Below are 18,981 nucleotides of genomic sequence, written 5' to 3' on the forward strand. Positions count from 1 at the left end.
AATTTAATATAAAAGCCTTGACTTTGTTTATGACTTGATTATGATTTTTGAATTGAAGAGAGGGGATTTTACATGTTGGTAAGTGCTGAAAATATATATATATATATATATATATATATATATATATATAGTTGTTGAAACTCATGACCACCACATGTTTGTTGAAATGATTGAAAAGAATGACTTTTCGGAATTTGATAAATGTTTTGGAAGAATGAATCTTTCGGAATTGTTTGAAGTATGGTAGTCTAGCCTTTGTATTTTGTAAGAGAAAACTGTAAAGGATATTTTATGGCTCAGAATTATGACTTGCAAGTTTTGGTATGACGATACCAAATTAGATAAAGTCATGATAAAACTCAGAACAGGATACAGATTTCATTTTAGATTTTAGATTTTGAATTAAAAAGATGCATGTTTAGAATGAGTTAAAAACTGGGCACTAAGAGAATTAGGTGGTTACCCGAAGAAGGCAAGAGTCATATGATTCATTGCCCGAAACCGTGTTTTGCCGATCACGGCCAGGGCTCCGGTTCGGGTCGTGACAGTTAACCTCTGATTGTTGACTTAATAATCATTTTTCTAATTAATTAGTATTTATCAGAGATATGAAATAGTTATACCATATATGTATCATCAATTTTATGTAAATATCTCATTTAATCCATGCTAAGTATCTCATTTTCTTTCTCATTTGAATAATATATAAATAATTAAGTATAAATCTCCTCCTTTCATCCTTGTTATTTTCTCCAAATTTTATAACGTAAAAGTTCGACTAAACGCTAGACATCTGTAATTATGATACATGAATGAAATTCAATAGTATCTCAATCTAATGTCACATTTATCATACTATCTCTGTTTTATTTTAATTGTCGTTTTCCCTACAGAAATTTGACTCTACTCGAAATAAGAGTACATTTAGAAAAATCAAAGAAGGTAACTATTACTTTTTTGAAATCCTCACTTGGCTCCAATGTTGATTCACATTATTTTTCCAAAAACCATTTCAACTACTTATTACTCATCTTGACCAAAGAAATTTAATCAAAGAACTTTTATAATTATTGTTATTAAGGAATACCTTAGATCAAACAAGAAAGTATAAATTTTAACATTATTTAATAGTCTTCCAAATATGAGCGAGCACTTTTTCTGCTATGAATAAATGACCTCTGTATTTTGTATCGTATCATGCCTCTACGATACAAAATGTTTTAACGATTGTATTCAATGATTCTCTATATTAGATTGATGATGTATAAATATATTGGACTAAGGGATTGAGAGCGTTGCTCAGTTGGTTGAGTACCTGCATTCCTCACTTGTGGTGGAGGATCGAATTCCATTCCCCTCCTCCCGAAAAAAAAAATAAAATAGAACTATGTTGCGATGACCCCAACGAGTGTGTGGTATTAGATCCGTGTATGCTAAATGGTGAAACTCGAAGGCTATTTCCAACTATGTTGCTCGGACTCTCAAAAATGTCACTACAACTGTATCGGATACTGAAAAACCATTATCTTTTGACGGATCAGACACACCCAACAACATGTTCTGAGAATCCGAACAACATAAACTTCTGGGCACAAAAATCACCTTGATTGTATCAGAGTAAATAACAATGTCGAATAAGCCAGTACAAGTAGATGCCAGCAATCTCTTCTATGTTATAGCACTCCAAATTAATTTTTTGAAGCCAATTCCTCAGCTACCAAAGGTGCATTGCAGGCAAATCTAATCATTTGTTCAACAACAAGATACCGAGAGCGTAGTATGTACGAGACCTACCACTCAACAAGATACCAAGATACCAAGAGGGTAGTGTGTACAAGACCTTACCCCTACCTTGGGAGGTAGAGAGATTGTTTCCGATAGACCCTTGGCTCAAATCTAATCACTGGTTCAACCAACTATTTTCCTAATATACAGCCAAACAAAGCAAACGCTCCGCTTTATGAAAGGTTTAAGGTCAGACTTCATTTTGCAAATCACAATTGTTTTATAGTAAATCATCACAATTGTTAAATCAGCAATAGAGAAGCCAAAGAGCATCATAATATCGAACAACACATAACCCATGAACATATTTGGTCAGGTATTCGGACTCAAATCAAAAATAACCTGAGATGCTAGAAATGGAGTACATAGCATTCTTATTCGCATCATCCTTTCAGGTTAAAGCAAAAAGAGAACAGCATAAAACGAGAAGGTGCAGTCACAGCATTCATAGTGAACTTTCACCGAGTCACACTATTTCTGTCCAACTACAACTCATTCAGCAGCAACTCTTTTCTTCGTAGTGTAAGGATAGTACTCCCTGCCATTGTCAGTTCTCGTGGTCGCACCTAGTCCATCAATTATACCAGAAGTGACTGCAAGTGCAGTTCCAGCAGAGAGAGCAGTTGAAATGCTCCTTCCTACAAGGTTAACAGTCAAATCAGAAAAAACATTTCCCTTGGTAACGCAGTTACATTTGAGTTGCTTGTTACTAGAGGCAAGGGTATAGAACAACGTCAATGAGTATGTACTTAATCCGCTGAATTGCCTTTTGCAACTCATGAGGTTGTGGGCTCGCGAAATTCTAAACTTTTGGTTCATGAAAAGTTCATTCAGCACAGGGATATCTATTTATCTGTTCTCAAATGCCTGTAGTCTGTCGCAGCAGCTGAGTCAAGGAGTTACCGCTCTCTGTTAGCAAGAGCTGCGTAACTAACTATTCTGTGACAGATCATAAAAAAGATTCACCAGTTTCTTTCAGGAACTAAATGAAATGCTATGCAAAATGGTTGTGGTCGTGTTTGTCTTACATACAGCGCACACAAATTCTAAGCAAATCAGATTTACGGGAAAAAATAATATTTTTTTAATTGTTTGTGGAGTTAAAAATCCTAGTAGGCATCTAAATAGAAAGGATAAAGGAATTAACCAAAAGCCTCACTGCAAACCAAGAACACCAGGGCATGAAAATGGTAAGAATTTTATAGATGCACTAGTCAATTGAATTTTAACACTGACAATAGGCACTACGCTGGGTGTGCACTGAGAAGAAACTCTTCATTTAAGAAATCATTCGACGAACACTTATCTCAGTTGAAAGGATGTTGTTGGGTGGAGGGGAAGTGATTACCTTTGTAACCCAGCACAGTAGCACCAGCAACGAATCCACCAACTGCTCCATTAATAAAATCTCTTTTCATCCTATAGTTCTGCACCAGCTGTTCTACCCCTATATAGACTCCACCAATAGCAGCAAAGGTAGCCCCGTGGTTTCCCATCATTTTCAATGTCCGAATCAAACCAGGAAGAGCAACATTTCTCTCAACACGGGGTACATCATGCCAAGTGGCAATAATGGCACCCCAAAGAGTACCAGCAACTAGACCTGTGGTTGCACCTTTCAATGTTTTCATCCCTGGTGTATCCTCCTCTTCATAATACCTTAGCTCGGCAGCAGCATCATCCATGGTTTTACTTGATCCTTTACTAAAACACCAGCAAAAAATGTGAAAATAAGTTATGCGTGAACTAATAACCAGATACCAAAGGCAAGAAATAGTGAAAAAAAATGCTCACATAAATTTAGTTCAGTCAGGACCCTATATGCTTACCCAATCCCACATATAAAAATTCTTTAAGTTTGTACATGCGCATGTAGGTCTATAACTACCCATTGTGCCCTTCTAACTCTACCTCAATTTTTCTTATACATTACTTGAATTACAAAGTTCTCCATCTGAAATTTGAATAGATGCAAGACAATATTACTTAACAGCTATGTTGTTCAGACTCTTTAACAATGCCGCCTGGTGAATGTTGGATCCTCCAAAAGATTTTTGGAGGACCCGATAAGGGTGCGGCACCCGCCACTATATTTTGGGAGAGTCCGAGCAACATACATTAATAGTATTCAGAACTAATCTTACATCTCTTTTTTTCTTGCGATTAACAGATATCTTTGCAGGAACCTATGCTTGCATTCATTTTAACTATTATCATTCTCAAGAAAAAGGGGCTCGGATGTAATAGATTATTCAAGCTTTCTTTTAATAGTCTCTAACCAAATCAAGTAGGTTTAACAAAAATGTGAGGCAGAAGCATTAGAAGTTCGTGAAAAGCAATATGAACTTCACATTCAGAAAAGCATCAAAAGTGTAAGGATAGACAATTGACCTTCCCTCACATCATACACCATGTGCCTGAAACTCAACTGTACATTTGATTTTTCTAAGACACACACTATCAATTGGTCACCAAGTTAAGAAATATGCCACTAACCACGTGTGATGGAGAAAAGTATGAAGGACACAGATATGGAAAAGAATTTAAAGACAACTTAAAAGTACATGCTCAAACAAAGGTGGTGCTTCTCTTTTCCTCAAATCGTAACACATTTCAGATATGACAGAGATTTATCATTTGAGGCACCTAATTACTTCAAATTCCATTTTAAGAACATTTAGCTAAACAGAGAAAATGAATTAACACATTTGTTCTTCTAACTAAATCATCTCAACTTAAGGATACCCTGTCTGTTACATAGGAACCTTTTAAGACAAATAAGGGTAGTACAACAACATATCTAGTGTAGTCCCACAAAGTGGGGAATGGATCATATGAATCCTTGGATGCTATATTAGTCCCAAACTAGTTCGAACAGGCCATACGAATCCTTTGAATTCATTTCGCCCAAATCGGGTTGTTATCTTATCTAAATCATCACATTGAAAAATAGAAAGGACAGATAGGTGTTGTATCTTATCTAAATCACCACATCAAAAAATAGAAAAGACCATAGTTTCTCTCAAATGGAGAACATCCTTAGATGTTATATTAGTCCCAAGCTAGTTGGAATAGGCCATGCAAACATTTGCATTCATGTCGCTCCAGTCGGGTTCATTTTATTCCAATACTAGATAATTCGTCTTTTATGGAAAATTAGGGGTACCCTTCCCCTAAAGCTCGAGGCTCTCTAAAACTCTAGTGTATTAATTTCGCTCTAATCAGCCTCCCAGTGTATTTGTTTCGCTCTAATTGCGCTCATTTTATTCCAATACTAAATAATTTGGCTTTTAAATGAAAATTACAGGTACATCCTAAAGCTCGAGCTTCTCTAAAGCTCCCACTTATCAATTCTACCTACACAAATATACAAGTCCTTTTGTGACCAAAACAAAAGGGCTATTGGCGAGCAGTGGACCTAATATAGCAACAACTAAGCATAGTCTTAACAAGTTAATATCATCCATGCTAGACTCCATACCCATAGAAACTTATCTCCTCAAACAATGAACCAAAGGGTGTCACCTCACTGTCAGTGAAGTGGGTCGAGAACATGAGGTCTCAGGTTCAAATCCCAGCAGAGACCAAAAAAAAACTCTAGGCGATTTCTTCCTACCTATCCTAGCCTTAGTGCACATAGTTACCCGATAACTATTGCTATTGGGAGGTAGCAGTTATCTCAAGTAATTACTCAAGGTGCGCACAAGTTGGCACGGTCAACACAATTATCACAAAACAAAACAATCACGAATTCAAATAAGCTGAAAATTACATTACACAATCAATATAAGAAAAACGAAGCTCAAATTACATTCAACAAAGAAAACTCTACCACTTTCTATGACCCAGTGGGTCGAGAACCACGAGGTCTCAGGTTCAAATCCCAGCAGAGACAAAAAAAAAAATTAGGCGATTTCTTCCTATCTATCCTAGCCTTGGTGCACATAGTTACCCGATACCTATTGCTATTGGGAGGTAGCAGTTCCATGAGGTCTCAGGTTCAAATCCCGGCAGAGACAAAAAAAACCCTAGGCGATGTCTTCCTATCTATCCTAGCCTTGGTGCACATAGTTCCCCGATACCTATTGCTATTGGGAGGTAGCAGTTATCCGGAGTAATTACTCAAGGTGCACGCAAGCTGGCACGGACAACAAAGTTTTCACAAAACAAAACAATCACGAATTCAAATAAGCTGAAAATTTGGCGATCCATTACACAATCAATATAAGAAAAATGAAGCTCAAATTACATTCGACTACCAAAACTCTAACACTTCTACAACCTAGTGCGCCGAGAACCATGAGGTTTCAGGTTCAAATCCCAGCAGAGACCAAAAGAAACATTAAGTGGTAGGTATCCCGAGTAATTAGTCAAGTTGCACGCAAAAACTGACACGAACACCACAGTTATCTCAAAAAAAAAAAAAAAAAAAAAACAACGAATTCAAATGAACTAAAAAATTGCGATCCATTACACATACTTATCCACAATATATATAATAAAAATGAAGCTCAAATTCCATCCAACTAACAAAACTCTACTGTGAACCCTAAAATCGGATTACATTATTGAATTACACTTAAAAAATTAAAAATTATTAAAAAAAAGAAGAAGAACAAAATTGAATAAAAATAAATTACAACAAAATCAGCATTAATAGATAGAGAAAATGAAGCTGAGAGAACTCACCAAGCTGAAAATGGCACTGATCTGTTTAGCGATTTTGTGTGAAGAAGATGGGTTGTGCAATTCGGGTAATATAATGGAGGTCCAATATATCAATGTTGAGAGAATCCGGCCCAATATGCAATGTATGTAGTAACTTCTTGTTTGTACTGGGCTTTATAGGCCCATTGTCATTCGGCTTGTTATTTTTCAAGAGCAAACAACATAATGGAGCTTAATTATACCCCACTCCGTTTAAAAAAGAATAATCTAGTTTGACTTGACATGGAGTTTAAGAAAATAAAGAAGATTTTTGAATCTTGTGGTCTTAAATTAAAGATATATCAAATGTACCAAAATGTCCTTCAATCTTGTGGTCTGAAATATGTCACATGAAAAGTTAAAATTTAAAAGTTGTCAAAAAAGGAAAGAGGTCATTCTTTTTTAAACGGAGGGAGTAACAAATCTTGATATTTTACATAATTAGTGAAATTTTTTATTTTGAATCTGTCGAGTTACATAAGCAACTTCCGATACATCCAACGAAGATACATTTATTTCCTTTAGAAAGATACATAATTAACTCTTAATTTCTGATTTTAGGTGTGTCGAGATACATAATACATCCAATGAAGATACATTTTTTCCTTGTAAAGATACATAATTAGCTACCGATATATTTTTTCTAATTTTGGGTCTGTCTAGATACATAATTAGCTCCTCGATACATCCAACGAAGATACATAATGAATTAAAATTTTTATAATTACTTTGTAAGGTAAAATTTGTGTAAATATGATAAGTTAAGGTGTATATTTATGTTATTTTTTCATAAATTCTAACCCCTTTTGGATTAGTAGAAATAGCATTAATGGACCACTTGTAACTTTTTTTTTTTTTTTAAATTACACAAATCCACAACTTAAGTTTCACTTATTACGAAAAAATTGATCTCTCCAAACATATTACAAAAATCCCATTTTTTTCTAAAAATGCTTATACATAGCTTTCTATGTATATATCGGTCCTGTTATGTATATGAATCGGCTTTGTTATGTATATGTCACCCTTGTTATGTATATGCCGGCCTTCTCATACTTGTTATGTATATAAATCGACCTTGTTATGTATGTCGACCTTGCCATAGACAAAGGTTTTTATATATATATCGGTCTTGTTATGTATATGAATCGGGAGAGAGAGTAAAGCAATTAAGGAAGTGGGAGAGAGTATAAATAATTCTAATAAGGTTGGGATTTATGTTATTTTTACTTTTATTTTAGCTTTTTTGTCTTTAAGATAGTCATTGTCGTGAAATTTTAACTCTCATTTAGTCGTAGATCATGAAATTGAAAATTTGAGTTTTTGAAGTTGTGATTTTTAGAATAGAAAAAAAAAAATTAAAGTTTTGTGAGCGGAAGTTCCAAGAGCTGGCGTGACAAAATTTCAAGGACAGACAAATATTGAAGATAAATTTTCACAATCTGCTCCAAAATCTATTATCAAACGCTAGCTTAATTGTGAAATTTGAAACTTTGTATAATTGCCATTTTTCTATTAGAGGATGAAAAGTGGTTATTAGTGAATTTTTACCCTTTTAAATGTTTTGCACCATATTTTGCCCTTTTTGCTACTTTTTAAATTATGTGCCGATAAATTTTTCATCTTCTATTATAAGAACTTCTAATCAAAGATGGTTATTATAATTCTCTATAATAGATGAGATTAGTAACAAGTTGAAAATAAGTTAAACCCTATTGATGAATAGTCCCAAAACAAATTGATATTATGATCATGCACGTTAGCAACCAAGAATGAGTGAGCAATAATTGTATTATGTAACTTGTAAAGTTGTTGTCATGAGACCAGGAGGTCACGGGTTCAAGCCTTAGAAACAGCCTCCGACAGAAATGCAAAGTAAGGTTGCGTGCAATATATCCTTGTGGTTCCTCGAAACCTGCTATGTAGTGCACCGAGATGTCCTTCAAAGAGTAGCCACCTCTCTCCTAGAGTCCAGTGGCATGGATGAAATCCCTCCACCAGACTCCTTGTAGGGAACGTCTCCCCTTTAGTGGACCTTATGGGGCACAAATCCGGATTAGTCAAGCCAACGTGCTTAAATGCATAAAGGAAAAAACAGCAAGAGACAAGACTACATATAGCATTTAGCATAATGGTTCAAAGTTTATTTACCCCCCTGATCATAACATTTAGCAGAGGGAAAAGTCGAAGCAAGTCATCGAACATTTCAAGAAGAAACCATAGTCATCTCGGGTGTAGTAGTAATCGTCAACGGAGATGCACACAAGTTGCATAATAGTAATCGTCAACCTAGTTAACGAAAAATGGTCTTACAACCCTGATCATACACGAACGAGAGGATAGTCAAAGAGTCCAGTGCACATTCTGAACAGAAGGATGATAACCCTTAGAGTGGTCCATTTCCATGTGTTGTCTTCCATCGCCATGCTGAGCTATCTCAAGCTCGCCACAGTACGGATTATCAGAAGCCTGTAACATTTGACCCAAACCGAGATCAGGAGGCAGCTCATGCAAACTGCTGCTAGCTTCATTTCCTTTAAACCCCAATGAAGGGCTTGAGAAGTGATTGGTAGGTGCAACATGGGAACCTGAAGGTTGAATGACGTGTGTCTCATTAACGTTAATTTGGCTGTTAACCCCGAGACTTGGGGGTTGGTTCCTTGATCCCCAGGACCGATTTGACAGAAGAGAGAGAGCACCATTTGAATCTGAGACTCCAGGAAAACAGTCTCCTGAAGGAACACCGGGGTAACTGGTCCTGGTAGTTGAACCTTGCAGAACAAGCTCGCTTGCAGCCTTTTCAGAATTATTCAGCCAAGGTCGTTGAAGGAACTTCCCTGATGCAGTAGATGGATGATCCCATCCTTGTTCAGATGCTCTAGTATTTGGCCAAGAACTCTCATTCACATTTTGGTGTGAGCTGAAGTCGACTAGAAAACTTCCGGATCTGCTGCTATTATTTTCTACAAGTTCAAACCAAAATAACGCGAGTCAACCTCAAGCTCTTTCGCTTAAATTTTCAAGTATTAATGCAAACAAAGCGAAAGGTGAGGAACGCTATCAAACCAAAAACTGATGAAGAAAGATTCCCATAGTGTGTAGAGAAAAGAGATCCAGATGGAGGCTTCCTACGACGCTCATTATGGCATGCCAATCTCCTGCGGCAACTCCTTTTTCCTTGATCAAATTCAGGCAATTGATGGAACCTGGAACACAGAACCGAGTAACTATTAATATCGTGAACAAAGAAAGCTATTGAAAAGCCGTAAGTTATCTAAGAAGACGAGCTTGCTGGCCTCATACAAGACAACTTGGCTAGTCATATTTCTTGACTCTCAAATCTCTCATGACAAGTACTAAAAAATCTCATTCTAAGAAGTAGAAAAGCTTGCTGAAACACCCCCATTCACGGTAAATACCTACCCGCACCCGGTATTTACTTCAAGCCAAGCAATTCAACCTTAGTAGTTAAAAATTAAATTGAGAATATACATTACTTTAACCATGCATAAGTAACAATATCTAAAACCACGTCGATATCCTAAATTGTGGAACATGGCTCTCAACACAAAAGTTTTCTGCTGTCACAGTAGAAAGACTATTCCAAAGTTGGCTTTCTCACATAGGAATGACGATGGGTTACGAGGTTTCCACAACACAAGCTATACGGCTACCACAGAATTGTCTCTGAATACACAAAGATACATTTATTGATAGTCCCCTCAGTTAATCTTTCGTAATAAGCAATATGAGATTAACTAGCCGTGCTTGCTAGTTCAAGTACACTAGTATTGAGTCTAAACAACGCCCATGAATTTGTTTTCTTAGGTAAGAACAAACATATAACATACATGGTGTCTTCGAAGTCAAGGAAAACAAAAACTTATACACACATACATGTATAAGACTAACATAATTACATAATCATTGAGTTGTTATCAGTAATGTTAATGACTCTGCGTTGCGCATACCAACTCAGAATTTCCCAGATTTCAGATATTAGGTTCGTTTCGTGCTAATAAGATCAAAATATTGCTCGTATATAAAGTTGATGGAATTTATGAACCATAAACTTCTTACATCAAAAAGGTGCATAAAGTGGAAGAGGACTTCTGATCTCTTTCTTGCCTCCACTTGGGGAAAGAGAAGTTTCAGGCTTAATGCCAATTACAAGCATCCCCAGCCATGGGCGGACCTAGGTTCAATTTTGCGGTGCTCTGGCATCCAGTATATCCAACGCAGACTAGGTATTTTTTCCGATAAATTTATACCACTAGACAGAGAGTCTAGCGGCTTTATAAAAAAAATAAAGATCCTCGAACGGAATAAGTACAAGCTGCAGACTAGGTATAATTATATAAAAACGCATAAAGATTGGTGTAAGATTTAGAAAAGCACCCTGGAAACCAAGAACATAGCTGGGTGCTTTGGTTTCCGGCCGGAACCTTAAAGCTTTGAACGTCAATATGTGTGTCCCTAAAATCATGGGTCTGCCGCTGTCCCCAGCCTTCCCCAAAAACCAAAAGCAGGAAAAAGAGGACAGATAAAAGGTTGGTGGGAAAGAAAGAGAATACTTTCTTCTTCATCAAAAGAAAGAGAATACTTTTCTTTACAGATTGTCTGCCACTTCAGTATATCAACCATGTCTACAGAAGAGGAACATCATCCTTCTTTTCCAACTCAAACACAATTCTCACAAACATAAAATCAAGTTGAAGAATGCAGTTGATTTGTTGATAGTAGCAGAAATTCTCTTCCACAATACACTAACTGGTAAAGCGATACACGATTCCTTAGGTTCTCTCGGATTATCTCCTTTATTCATTTCCTCTTTTGTTCCCTTAAATGAAAGAAACAAGCACACAATCTTCTGCAAAGTCATCTAGGTGAAGCAGAATAGCACCAAGAAAGCGTAAAAACTAAACTCGAACAATACTTAAGCAAGAAGTTGTCCCGCAGGGAGGGTAAGAGTGTCGCAGGCCTTACCCCTACCTCGTGGAGATTGTAAAAGCTGTTAACACAACATTCACAAAATCCATTTCATATTTAAGCACAGTATCTCAGACTAATAAGTTTCAAAATGTTCTTGGATATAGGGGCTAAGGAAAGACACCAGAATTAGCAAAAAATCACCTCTGCTTTAACTAGCCAAACCAACTAAATTATAACTACTAATTATCAGAACAATCAACACAATAACTTAACAAACCAATAACCAGAATACAAAACAACTGCAAATACAAGAACCACTAGTCCATAAGTAACACATCCAAAAACAAAATTATGCATAATACCTAAACAAACAGACACTCAAACTTGGCATCAACTAGCAAGTAAGCACTCCACAACTTTGAGAACGCACATCTATACACCTCAACTTGTCTCAACTCACAACTAAACACTCCAACTCTTCACCACTGTGTCTCGTGGACACCCAATGCTGACGTAACCTAATGATCACTTTGTAAGCTGGAGTGTTCAACCGACCAAAAGGGAGACTAGCTTAGGTGTCTAGATATGCATACTCAAAGTTGGAGAGTTTAGAGTGCATGTATGTACTATGCCTAATCTATCTATACTATAAAAAGTAAGTTAATTACACACAGCTGCTGTGCATGTTCTGTATCAGCCTATATTAACACAGCTATATATATACATGTAAGTCCACAAATACTTTCCTAAAAACAATTATTATTATAACAAATATGGAAAAATATTAATCTAACCTGCTACACTGTTGACAAAACCTCTGTTCAAGACCCGCAACAACAGCAGTAGGAGACTTAGAATGCATACCACAAACTTTATGCCTAGAATAATAAGCCTTAGCATCACTCAGATCTGCCTGACAACCTTCAACTTGACACCTAGGTGGCTGACCCCCCTGCACCACCCCACCACCCCTCCCCCTCTTTGACACCACCGGTGCCGGAGCCGGAGCTCCACCTCCAGTCACCGGTGCCGGAGCTCCAACACCCACATTTCCAAAGTAGATTTTCTTGCCAAACTTCAAACTGTTCAAAGAATCAGATGAACTCAGTTCCATTTCAGACTTCTTCCAAGTGCCCATTCATTACAGCTTTAAAAAGGGGTCAAAGAATCATTATGGAAACTGTATCCATGTGAAGGAAAAACAAGAAAGTCTGAAAAAAAAGATCACTTTTTTATTTTCTTGAAGCTTTTTTTTTTCTTTATTTGGGGTTTATCTTGATATGGGTGTTGTGTTAAATTTTGTGCATTTGAGTTTATAGAGGTAAAAGAAAGGAGGAGGAGAAAGCGGGGTACAAAGTTACCTAATATATGTTGCCCGTTAAGAGTTTGGCACGGTAGCAGTAACCTTGATGATTGAGTTATCTAATACATGTTGTTGATGTAAGCAACAGGTATTCCATTAATTTAGTCGAGCTTTGAACACCACAACAATATTATAGCTCATGTATTCACACAAAGTAAGGTTTGAAAAGGGTGAAGTACACGCAGTTTATATCACCACTACGCTTTGAACACCACGACTATAAGAAAAGGATAGTAGTAAGCTTGGTCGATAGGGTTATTGCTAATGAAAAATGACAAGTATTTCGTAAATATATTCAAGCTTTTGACACCATGATTAACAAAAAAAGAGAATTGTAGTAAGCTTGGTCTACAGAATTATCTAATATCGAGTTTTAAACATCACAGATCATCAAAAGAGAAACACTAATAAACTTGTTGCTCATAAAAGGTGACAGATATCACGTGAATTTATTGTTGCTCATAAAAGGTGACAGATATCACGTGAATTATGTTAAACTTTGGACAGTAGTACTATTATCAAGAAAAGGGGCAGTAGTAAAAATTTCTCATTTATATTTTTTTTGGTGTTTAGGTTTAAGGGTTGGTTGTTTTAGGGGATAGTGAAAAAGTAGACAACTGACAATGGGCCATGTTGCCAGCTTGGGAGGTTGTGCAGGTCTATACCCCATTTGGTTCTGAAGAGACTGTCAAATAATGGAGGTGAGTAACTAAGAGCACAGCCAAAGCATACCCAAAGAAAGAGAGAACTTTGACAGTGCTTTTTAAGGAGTTAACAGCAGCTTTACAACTCTGCTGCTGCTTTTGTGGGGTCACTAACTCCCAACTGCCATCTTATTACTACTCCATTTAAAAAACAATGACATACCTTAAATTAGTACAGAGTTTAAAAAAAAAAGAAAAAATTAAAATTTTATAGCCTTAAATTAAAATTGTATCAAATGTACTAAAATATACTTTAATCTTATGATCCTAAATATGTCATATGAAAAATTAAAATTAAAATAGCACCAAAAAAAAAAAACAATTATTTTTTTAAAACGGATTAAAAAAAGGAGTGGGTCAAGAGTATAATAATAATACACTATTTACTATTTTTTCCTCCTTCTTCATTCTTTCCAAATTTGCAATTCTATCTTTTTATATTTACATAGTAATACAAAAGTATCTTCATTTGTGCCTTCGTTTGCCCATGAAAATCATATTTCCTTCATTTTATTTTAGTTGGTCTTTTTTTTTTTAAAATATTTATTTTAATTTAATTAAAATCAAGAGAATTTTATCATGTTCTTTCAATATTATCTTTAATATTAAATGACTGAACAAAGTGTATTAGTCAAATTTATATTTTTAAAGCATAACTAATAAAGTTAATTTGATAAAATAAACCCCTAATTAATATTTTCTTAATGGTGGTGTGCTAAATCAACAGGGGTCAACTAATATGAAACGGAGGGAGTACTCCTTCTGTTTAAAAAAAATTGATCTAGTTTGACTTAGCACGGAGTTTAAGAAAGTAAAAAAGATTTTGAATCTTATGGTCTTAAATTAAAGATATGTCAAATGTACCAAAATATTCTTCAATCTTGTGGTCTTAAACATGTCACGTAGAAAGTAAAAATTTAAAAATTACTAAAATAATGGAAAAGGGATCATTCCTCTTTACACGAAATAAAAACAAGTAGGGACATTCTTTTTTTTTAATGGGAGGGAGTATTATAATACACTATTTACTATTTTTTGTTCCTTCTTTATTCTTTCCAAATCTACAAACCTATATTTATATTTACATAATACAAAAATATTTTCATTTAGGCCTTTTTGTCCATGAAAATCAAACTTCCTTCATTTCAAGAAGACTTGACACGAAATTTGAAAAAATTAAAAAAAATTTTGAATCTTGTGATCTTAAATTAAAGATATGTCAAATATATTAATATGTTATTCAATCTTGTGGTCTTAAATATGTCACGTGGAAAGTTAAAATTAAAAAGTTGCTAAAATGAGAAAGAAATCATTCTTTTTTAAACAGACTAAAAAAAAAATTATTAATCTTGAACTTAATAAACCTCATATTTATATCAATAGCTTAATATTTCATAAGTGAGGTTTGAAGAAAATAAGATATATGTAGATATACTATTGCTTTTGCGGAAATAAAAATATTATTTCTAACAGACTCTCTACCCAAAAAAAAAAAAAGTGAGAGAAAATGACAATAAAATAAGATAACAAGTGTAGCATCCACAATTAAAACATATTCACACAAACAACACATGTACATGAAATAAAATTGGGACCCTTTTTGATTTTTTTTTTCATTTATTTCCCATCTATCATATTAATTGTTGACTTGATGGAATTTTTCACATTTTTGTCCAAACACTTCTCTCTCCAAAAAAAAATACTTTGCATTTATTATCCCCTTTTTTTCTTGTAATTCCAATTTGCCCCTAAAGTTTCGTAGAGAAGAAAAGGAATACCTTTAACTTTTTCTCTTGAGTCCATTAGTCCCATAAGCATTTTCCATCAAGGAAAAGCATGTACAGTAATTTATCTAAGACCAAACTTTTATACATTTATGATTGTTTACAAAAATATCCTATATCTAATTTATGGTTTTCATTTACGTTATTGATTACTAGGTCACATATTTGCATTCCCTAATTTTATTCTGGTAAAATAATTAATTTTGATACTATCGTTACACCTTTTTGAGGAAAATACTAACTTATTCTGGGTATTACTAATCCTGATATTATTTTGAAAGAGAGTCTTGAAGTAACTGATAAAATTATTATCGTTTGACTAAAATGTATTCAAGCCTTAAAAATAACCTCTTGAAATTAATTATATATTGTTTTTCTGAAATAGACATGAAAAAAGTTAAAACGGCAGTTAAAATGAATTCCCCCTCCAAAGAAAAAAAAGTAGCCTTAATGACTCAGGGGCGGAGCCACCACAAAAATATCTTTTATCTTATTCATAGTTCTCACCTACATTATTGACTATAAGGCCATATTTTTACGTCCTATAATTTGAATTATTTCGAAAGAAAGTCTTACAGTAACTGATAAAGTTTTTGTTATTTGATCAAAAGGTTACAGTTGCCTCTCTACTTCTTCGGAGGTAGCAGTATGAACTGCGTACATCTTACCCTTCCCAGATCCCACGCTGTGGGAATACACTGAGTTTGTTGTTGTTGTTGACCAAAAGGTCACAGTTTCAAGTCTCGAAAACAACCCCTTATAGAAATGTAAGATAAAATTGTGTATAATAAATTCTTATGGTCGGATCTTTCCTCAGATCCTGCGTATAGCGAGAGTTTAGTGCATTGAGCGGGGTTTATTTTTTAAAAAAAAAAAAAACTTATATGGGGAATAATAACCAAATATGAAATAAATCAATACTAAATTTTCGATCCTCGACTGAAAAGAGAAATTTACTACCTCCGCTCACTTTTATTTCACGTTTCAATTTTTTTTTTTTCAAAGTCAAATTTTATGAACTTTAATTAATATTTTAAGATATATTTTCTCATCATATATTAATATAAGAAGGATCACAGTTTACACTATTTTTTGTATAGTTTTCGAACTCCTAAATTTAAAATTTTAAAAACTGAATTAATGTAATTCCATTTTAACTTCTAAATAATCAAATCGACTCTCATAAAATAAAACGTGACAAGTAAAAATGAATCAATTAAATATTTATTACTTTTCTTAAATAGACATGAAAAGAGTTAAAACGATAGTTAAAATGAAACCCAAAAAAAGTAGTCTTGATGAATAAGGGCGGAGCCACCTTATGGCTAAGGGGTATCTGAACTAGTGGCGGAGGAAGGATTTTCACGAAGGGGATTCACAAGTGAACATACAAACTAACCGAAATGTATTCGATATCTATTATATATACATAAAAAATTATTTTAACCATGTATATATAATATAATTTTTCGTCAAAGGGGTTCCGATGAACCCCTATCATACATGTAGCTCCGCCCCTGATCTGAACCCCCATCGACGAAAAATTATTTTATTTATACATCATTAAAATTATTTTTTTTATATATGTAGTCGATATTGAACCCCCTTCGACTGATTCGAGTTTGACCTCTCTTAGTGAAAATTCTGACCCCGTCTATGAAATGAACAGTAAATTTTGGAGATCTAACTAAAGATTAACTTTGTAACAGAATCCAAGATCTATTTTCCACTCCTTTTAGCTATAGTAAATATAGTAAAAGAGAGGGAATAAGTTATTGAGGGGACATAAAATCAAAAGGCAGAAAGCAAAGCAAAAAATATCTGAATTCTGAAAAAGGCATGTGTATATATATAGTAAAAACATTCATAAGTATAATACTGTGGACTGATATTTATAGTTTCAAGTGCTTTTATGGGAAATTGATATTCAGTAACTGTGTATACGTGTGTGTTTGGGTATCTGTGTGCATGCCTCCAAAGCACACACCAAAAACATTATTATAAAAATAATAATAATAATATTACTCCCACATACATTATCAATTCATATATGAATTTGTTTATTATTCTTTGTCTTGAGTCGGGGGTCTATCGAAAATAGTCTTTCTACTCCTTTAGAGGTAGTGGTATGAACTGCGTACATTTTACTCTTTCCAGATCTCACTGTGTGGGAATATATTGGGTTTATTGTTGTTGTTGTTTTTGTTGTTATATTATCAATTCATATATATTCTTGATGTTATAAACGAGTGAAATTTTGCAAGTGAAGTCTGGGAACGTAGATCTTATATCATTATTTTGTGGAGGAAGGTGATTAGGCATGATATGGAACAGTTACAACTTACAGAAGACATGATCCTTGATAGAAAGGTGTGGAGGACATGGATTAGGGTGGAGGGTTAGGGGGTGGGAGCGCATCAACAACAGTAAGGGAGCGTTCTTTAGTGTTTTTAGTTTCTTATTCGTGGTGCTGTGTGATATATGTGATTTCGGTTAGATAGTTTTTATTATTATCTTGTGGTTGTAGTATTATTTTGTTACTAGCGGTGTTAGTTTATTTTGCATACCGTACTAGTTTATATGTCCTTATTTTTTGTGTTAGTTATACTGTTATCGACTCTAAGCCGGGGGTCTATCAGAAACAGCATCTCTACTTCACCTAAGGTAGTAGTATGGTCTACGTACACTCTACCCTCCACAAACCCCACTATATGGGCATATATGGGCATACACTGGATATGTTTTTGTTGTAGAGAGGATGTGTTCGAAAGACTATCGACTAAGAACAACAAGAAGAGGAGAATAGTGAAGAAAAAATAACAATTAATAACAACAGTAAAATAATGTGATAATCGACATACATAAGCAAGAACTATAAGAATACGACTACTACTACGACAGAGATCAACAAACCTATACCTATGAACAACCAGACATCACTCTACCTTTCAGTGACGGAGTTAGGATTTTCATTGAGGTAATTCAAAAGTAACATACGAATTAGTCGAATGGGGTTCAACATCTACTATATATAAATAAGTAAATAATTTTAACCATGTATAAATAATATATTTTTTCATTGAATGGGGTTCGAGTGAACCCTTGAATGAAAGGTGGCTCCGCTTTTGCTATTCTCAGTATCTAACTAACCCTCTATCCTATATGTATTCTCCGTAATCTTTTATTCACCATTATGTCTTCGGTAAGTTGAAGTTTCATCGAATCATGGTCTATCTAATAAGGTATTGGTTCATATAATATTTTTAAATATTATAAAAGTGGCTCGAATTTGTATAAGAGATCATGTGAATTTACAAGAAAATATCTTATAATAAGGAATAAGGTAAATGGTTATGTTGGAGGTGGTATAAAAGGTGAAAGTGTTAATGAATTTGAATAGTGACGTAAAGAGTTTTTTTATTTACTAGTTTAATCGCACGTCACTCGCATGTATAACATTTGATTATTTAAAATTAAATAATTTTATCTATTGCTATAATTTTTAATAAAGTGTAAAAGTTCAAATCATTTTTCAAAAATCTTTCACGGTTTAATAAAATAATGTAAACATAAATATATAAACATATATATTTTACCACCTGAAGTTTCAAGCGATTGATAAATCATTACTTTTGCGTTTGCCGTATAGTACCTCTTTTCTTTGTTGCCACAGATTAAGAGAGACACATCAATTTAAACTATATTT

The 18,981-nt window shown here is 34.4% G+C and overlaps 2 protein-coding genes across 3 annotated transcripts; both read right to left on the reverse strand.

Annotated features, from left to right (window-relative positions):
• Nucleotides 1-1,981: 1,981 nt before the first annotated feature.
• LOC107843937 (outer envelope pore protein 16-3, chloroplastic/mitochondrial) lies at nucleotides 1,982-6,631 on the reverse strand. 2 transcript variants are annotated; one of them, XM_016688381.2, is made up of 3 exons: nucleotides 6,475-6,631; nucleotides 3,134-3,489; nucleotides 1,982-2,423 (listed from the first exon to the last, which is right to left on the reverse strand). In XM_016688381.2, the coding sequence occupies exons 2-3, from the start codon at nucleotides 3,468-3,470 to the stop codon at nucleotides 2,278-2,280; spliced, it is 483 nt and encodes a 160-aa protein (XP_016543867.1). In that variant the 5' UTR covers nucleotides 3,471-3,489; nucleotides 6,475-6,631; the 3' UTR covers nucleotides 1,982-2,277. The 2 variants fall into 2 exon arrangements, with proteins under 2 accessions (XP_016543867.1, XP_047253437.1); XM_047397481.1 differs by having other exon boundaries at nucleotides 3,134-3,484; nucleotides 6,475-6,545.
• A 1,964-nt stretch (nucleotides 6,632-8,595) lies between these two features.
• Nucleotides 8,596-13,179, reverse strand: LOC107843938 (squamosa promoter-binding-like protein 9). The gene is made up of 3 exons (XM_016688382.2): nucleotides 12,219-13,179; nucleotides 9,559-9,698; nucleotides 8,596-9,455 (listed from the first exon to the last, which is right to left on the reverse strand). The coding sequence occupies exons 1-3, from the start codon at nucleotides 12,560-12,562 to the stop codon at nucleotides 8,836-8,838; spliced, it is 1,104 nt and encodes a 367-aa protein (XP_016543868.1). The 5' UTR covers nucleotides 12,563-13,179; the 3' UTR covers nucleotides 8,596-8,835.
• Between the last annotated feature and the right edge of the window lie 5,802 nt (nucleotides 13,180-18,981).

This window comes from Capsicum annuum, chromosome 10 (genome assembly GCF_002878395.1).
Source record: "Capsicum annuum cultivar UCD-10X-F1 chromosome 10, UCD10Xv1.1, whole genome shotgun sequence".
NCBI classification, from domain to species: Eukaryota; Viridiplantae; Streptophyta; class Magnoliopsida; order Solanales; family Solanaceae; genus Capsicum; species Capsicum annuum.

Excerpts from the sequence above, each read along its gene's own strand:
- LOC107843938 (XM_016688382.2), bottom strand. The coding sequence starts at position 12,562 with ATGGGCACTTGGAAGAAGTCTGAAATGGAACTGAGTTCATCTGATTCT. Across the intron at positions 9,699-12,218 it reads TTTTGTCAACAGTGTAGCAG|GTTCCATCAATTGCCTGAAT; the intron begins GTTAGATTAATA and ends TCTGTGTTCCAG. Across the intron at positions 9,456-9,558 it reads TCTTTCTTCATCAGTTTTTG|AAAATAATAGCAGCAGATCC; the intron begins GTTTGATAGCGT and ends TTGAACTTGTAG.
- LOC107843937 (XM_016688381.2), bottom strand. The coding sequence starts at position 3,470 with ATGGATGATGCTGCTGCCGAGCTAAGGTATTATGAAGAGGAGGATACA. Across the intron at positions 2,424-3,133 it reads TACTGTGCTGGGTTACAAAG|GAAGGAGCATTTCAACTGCT; the intron begins GTAATCACTTCC and ends TTAACCTTGTAG.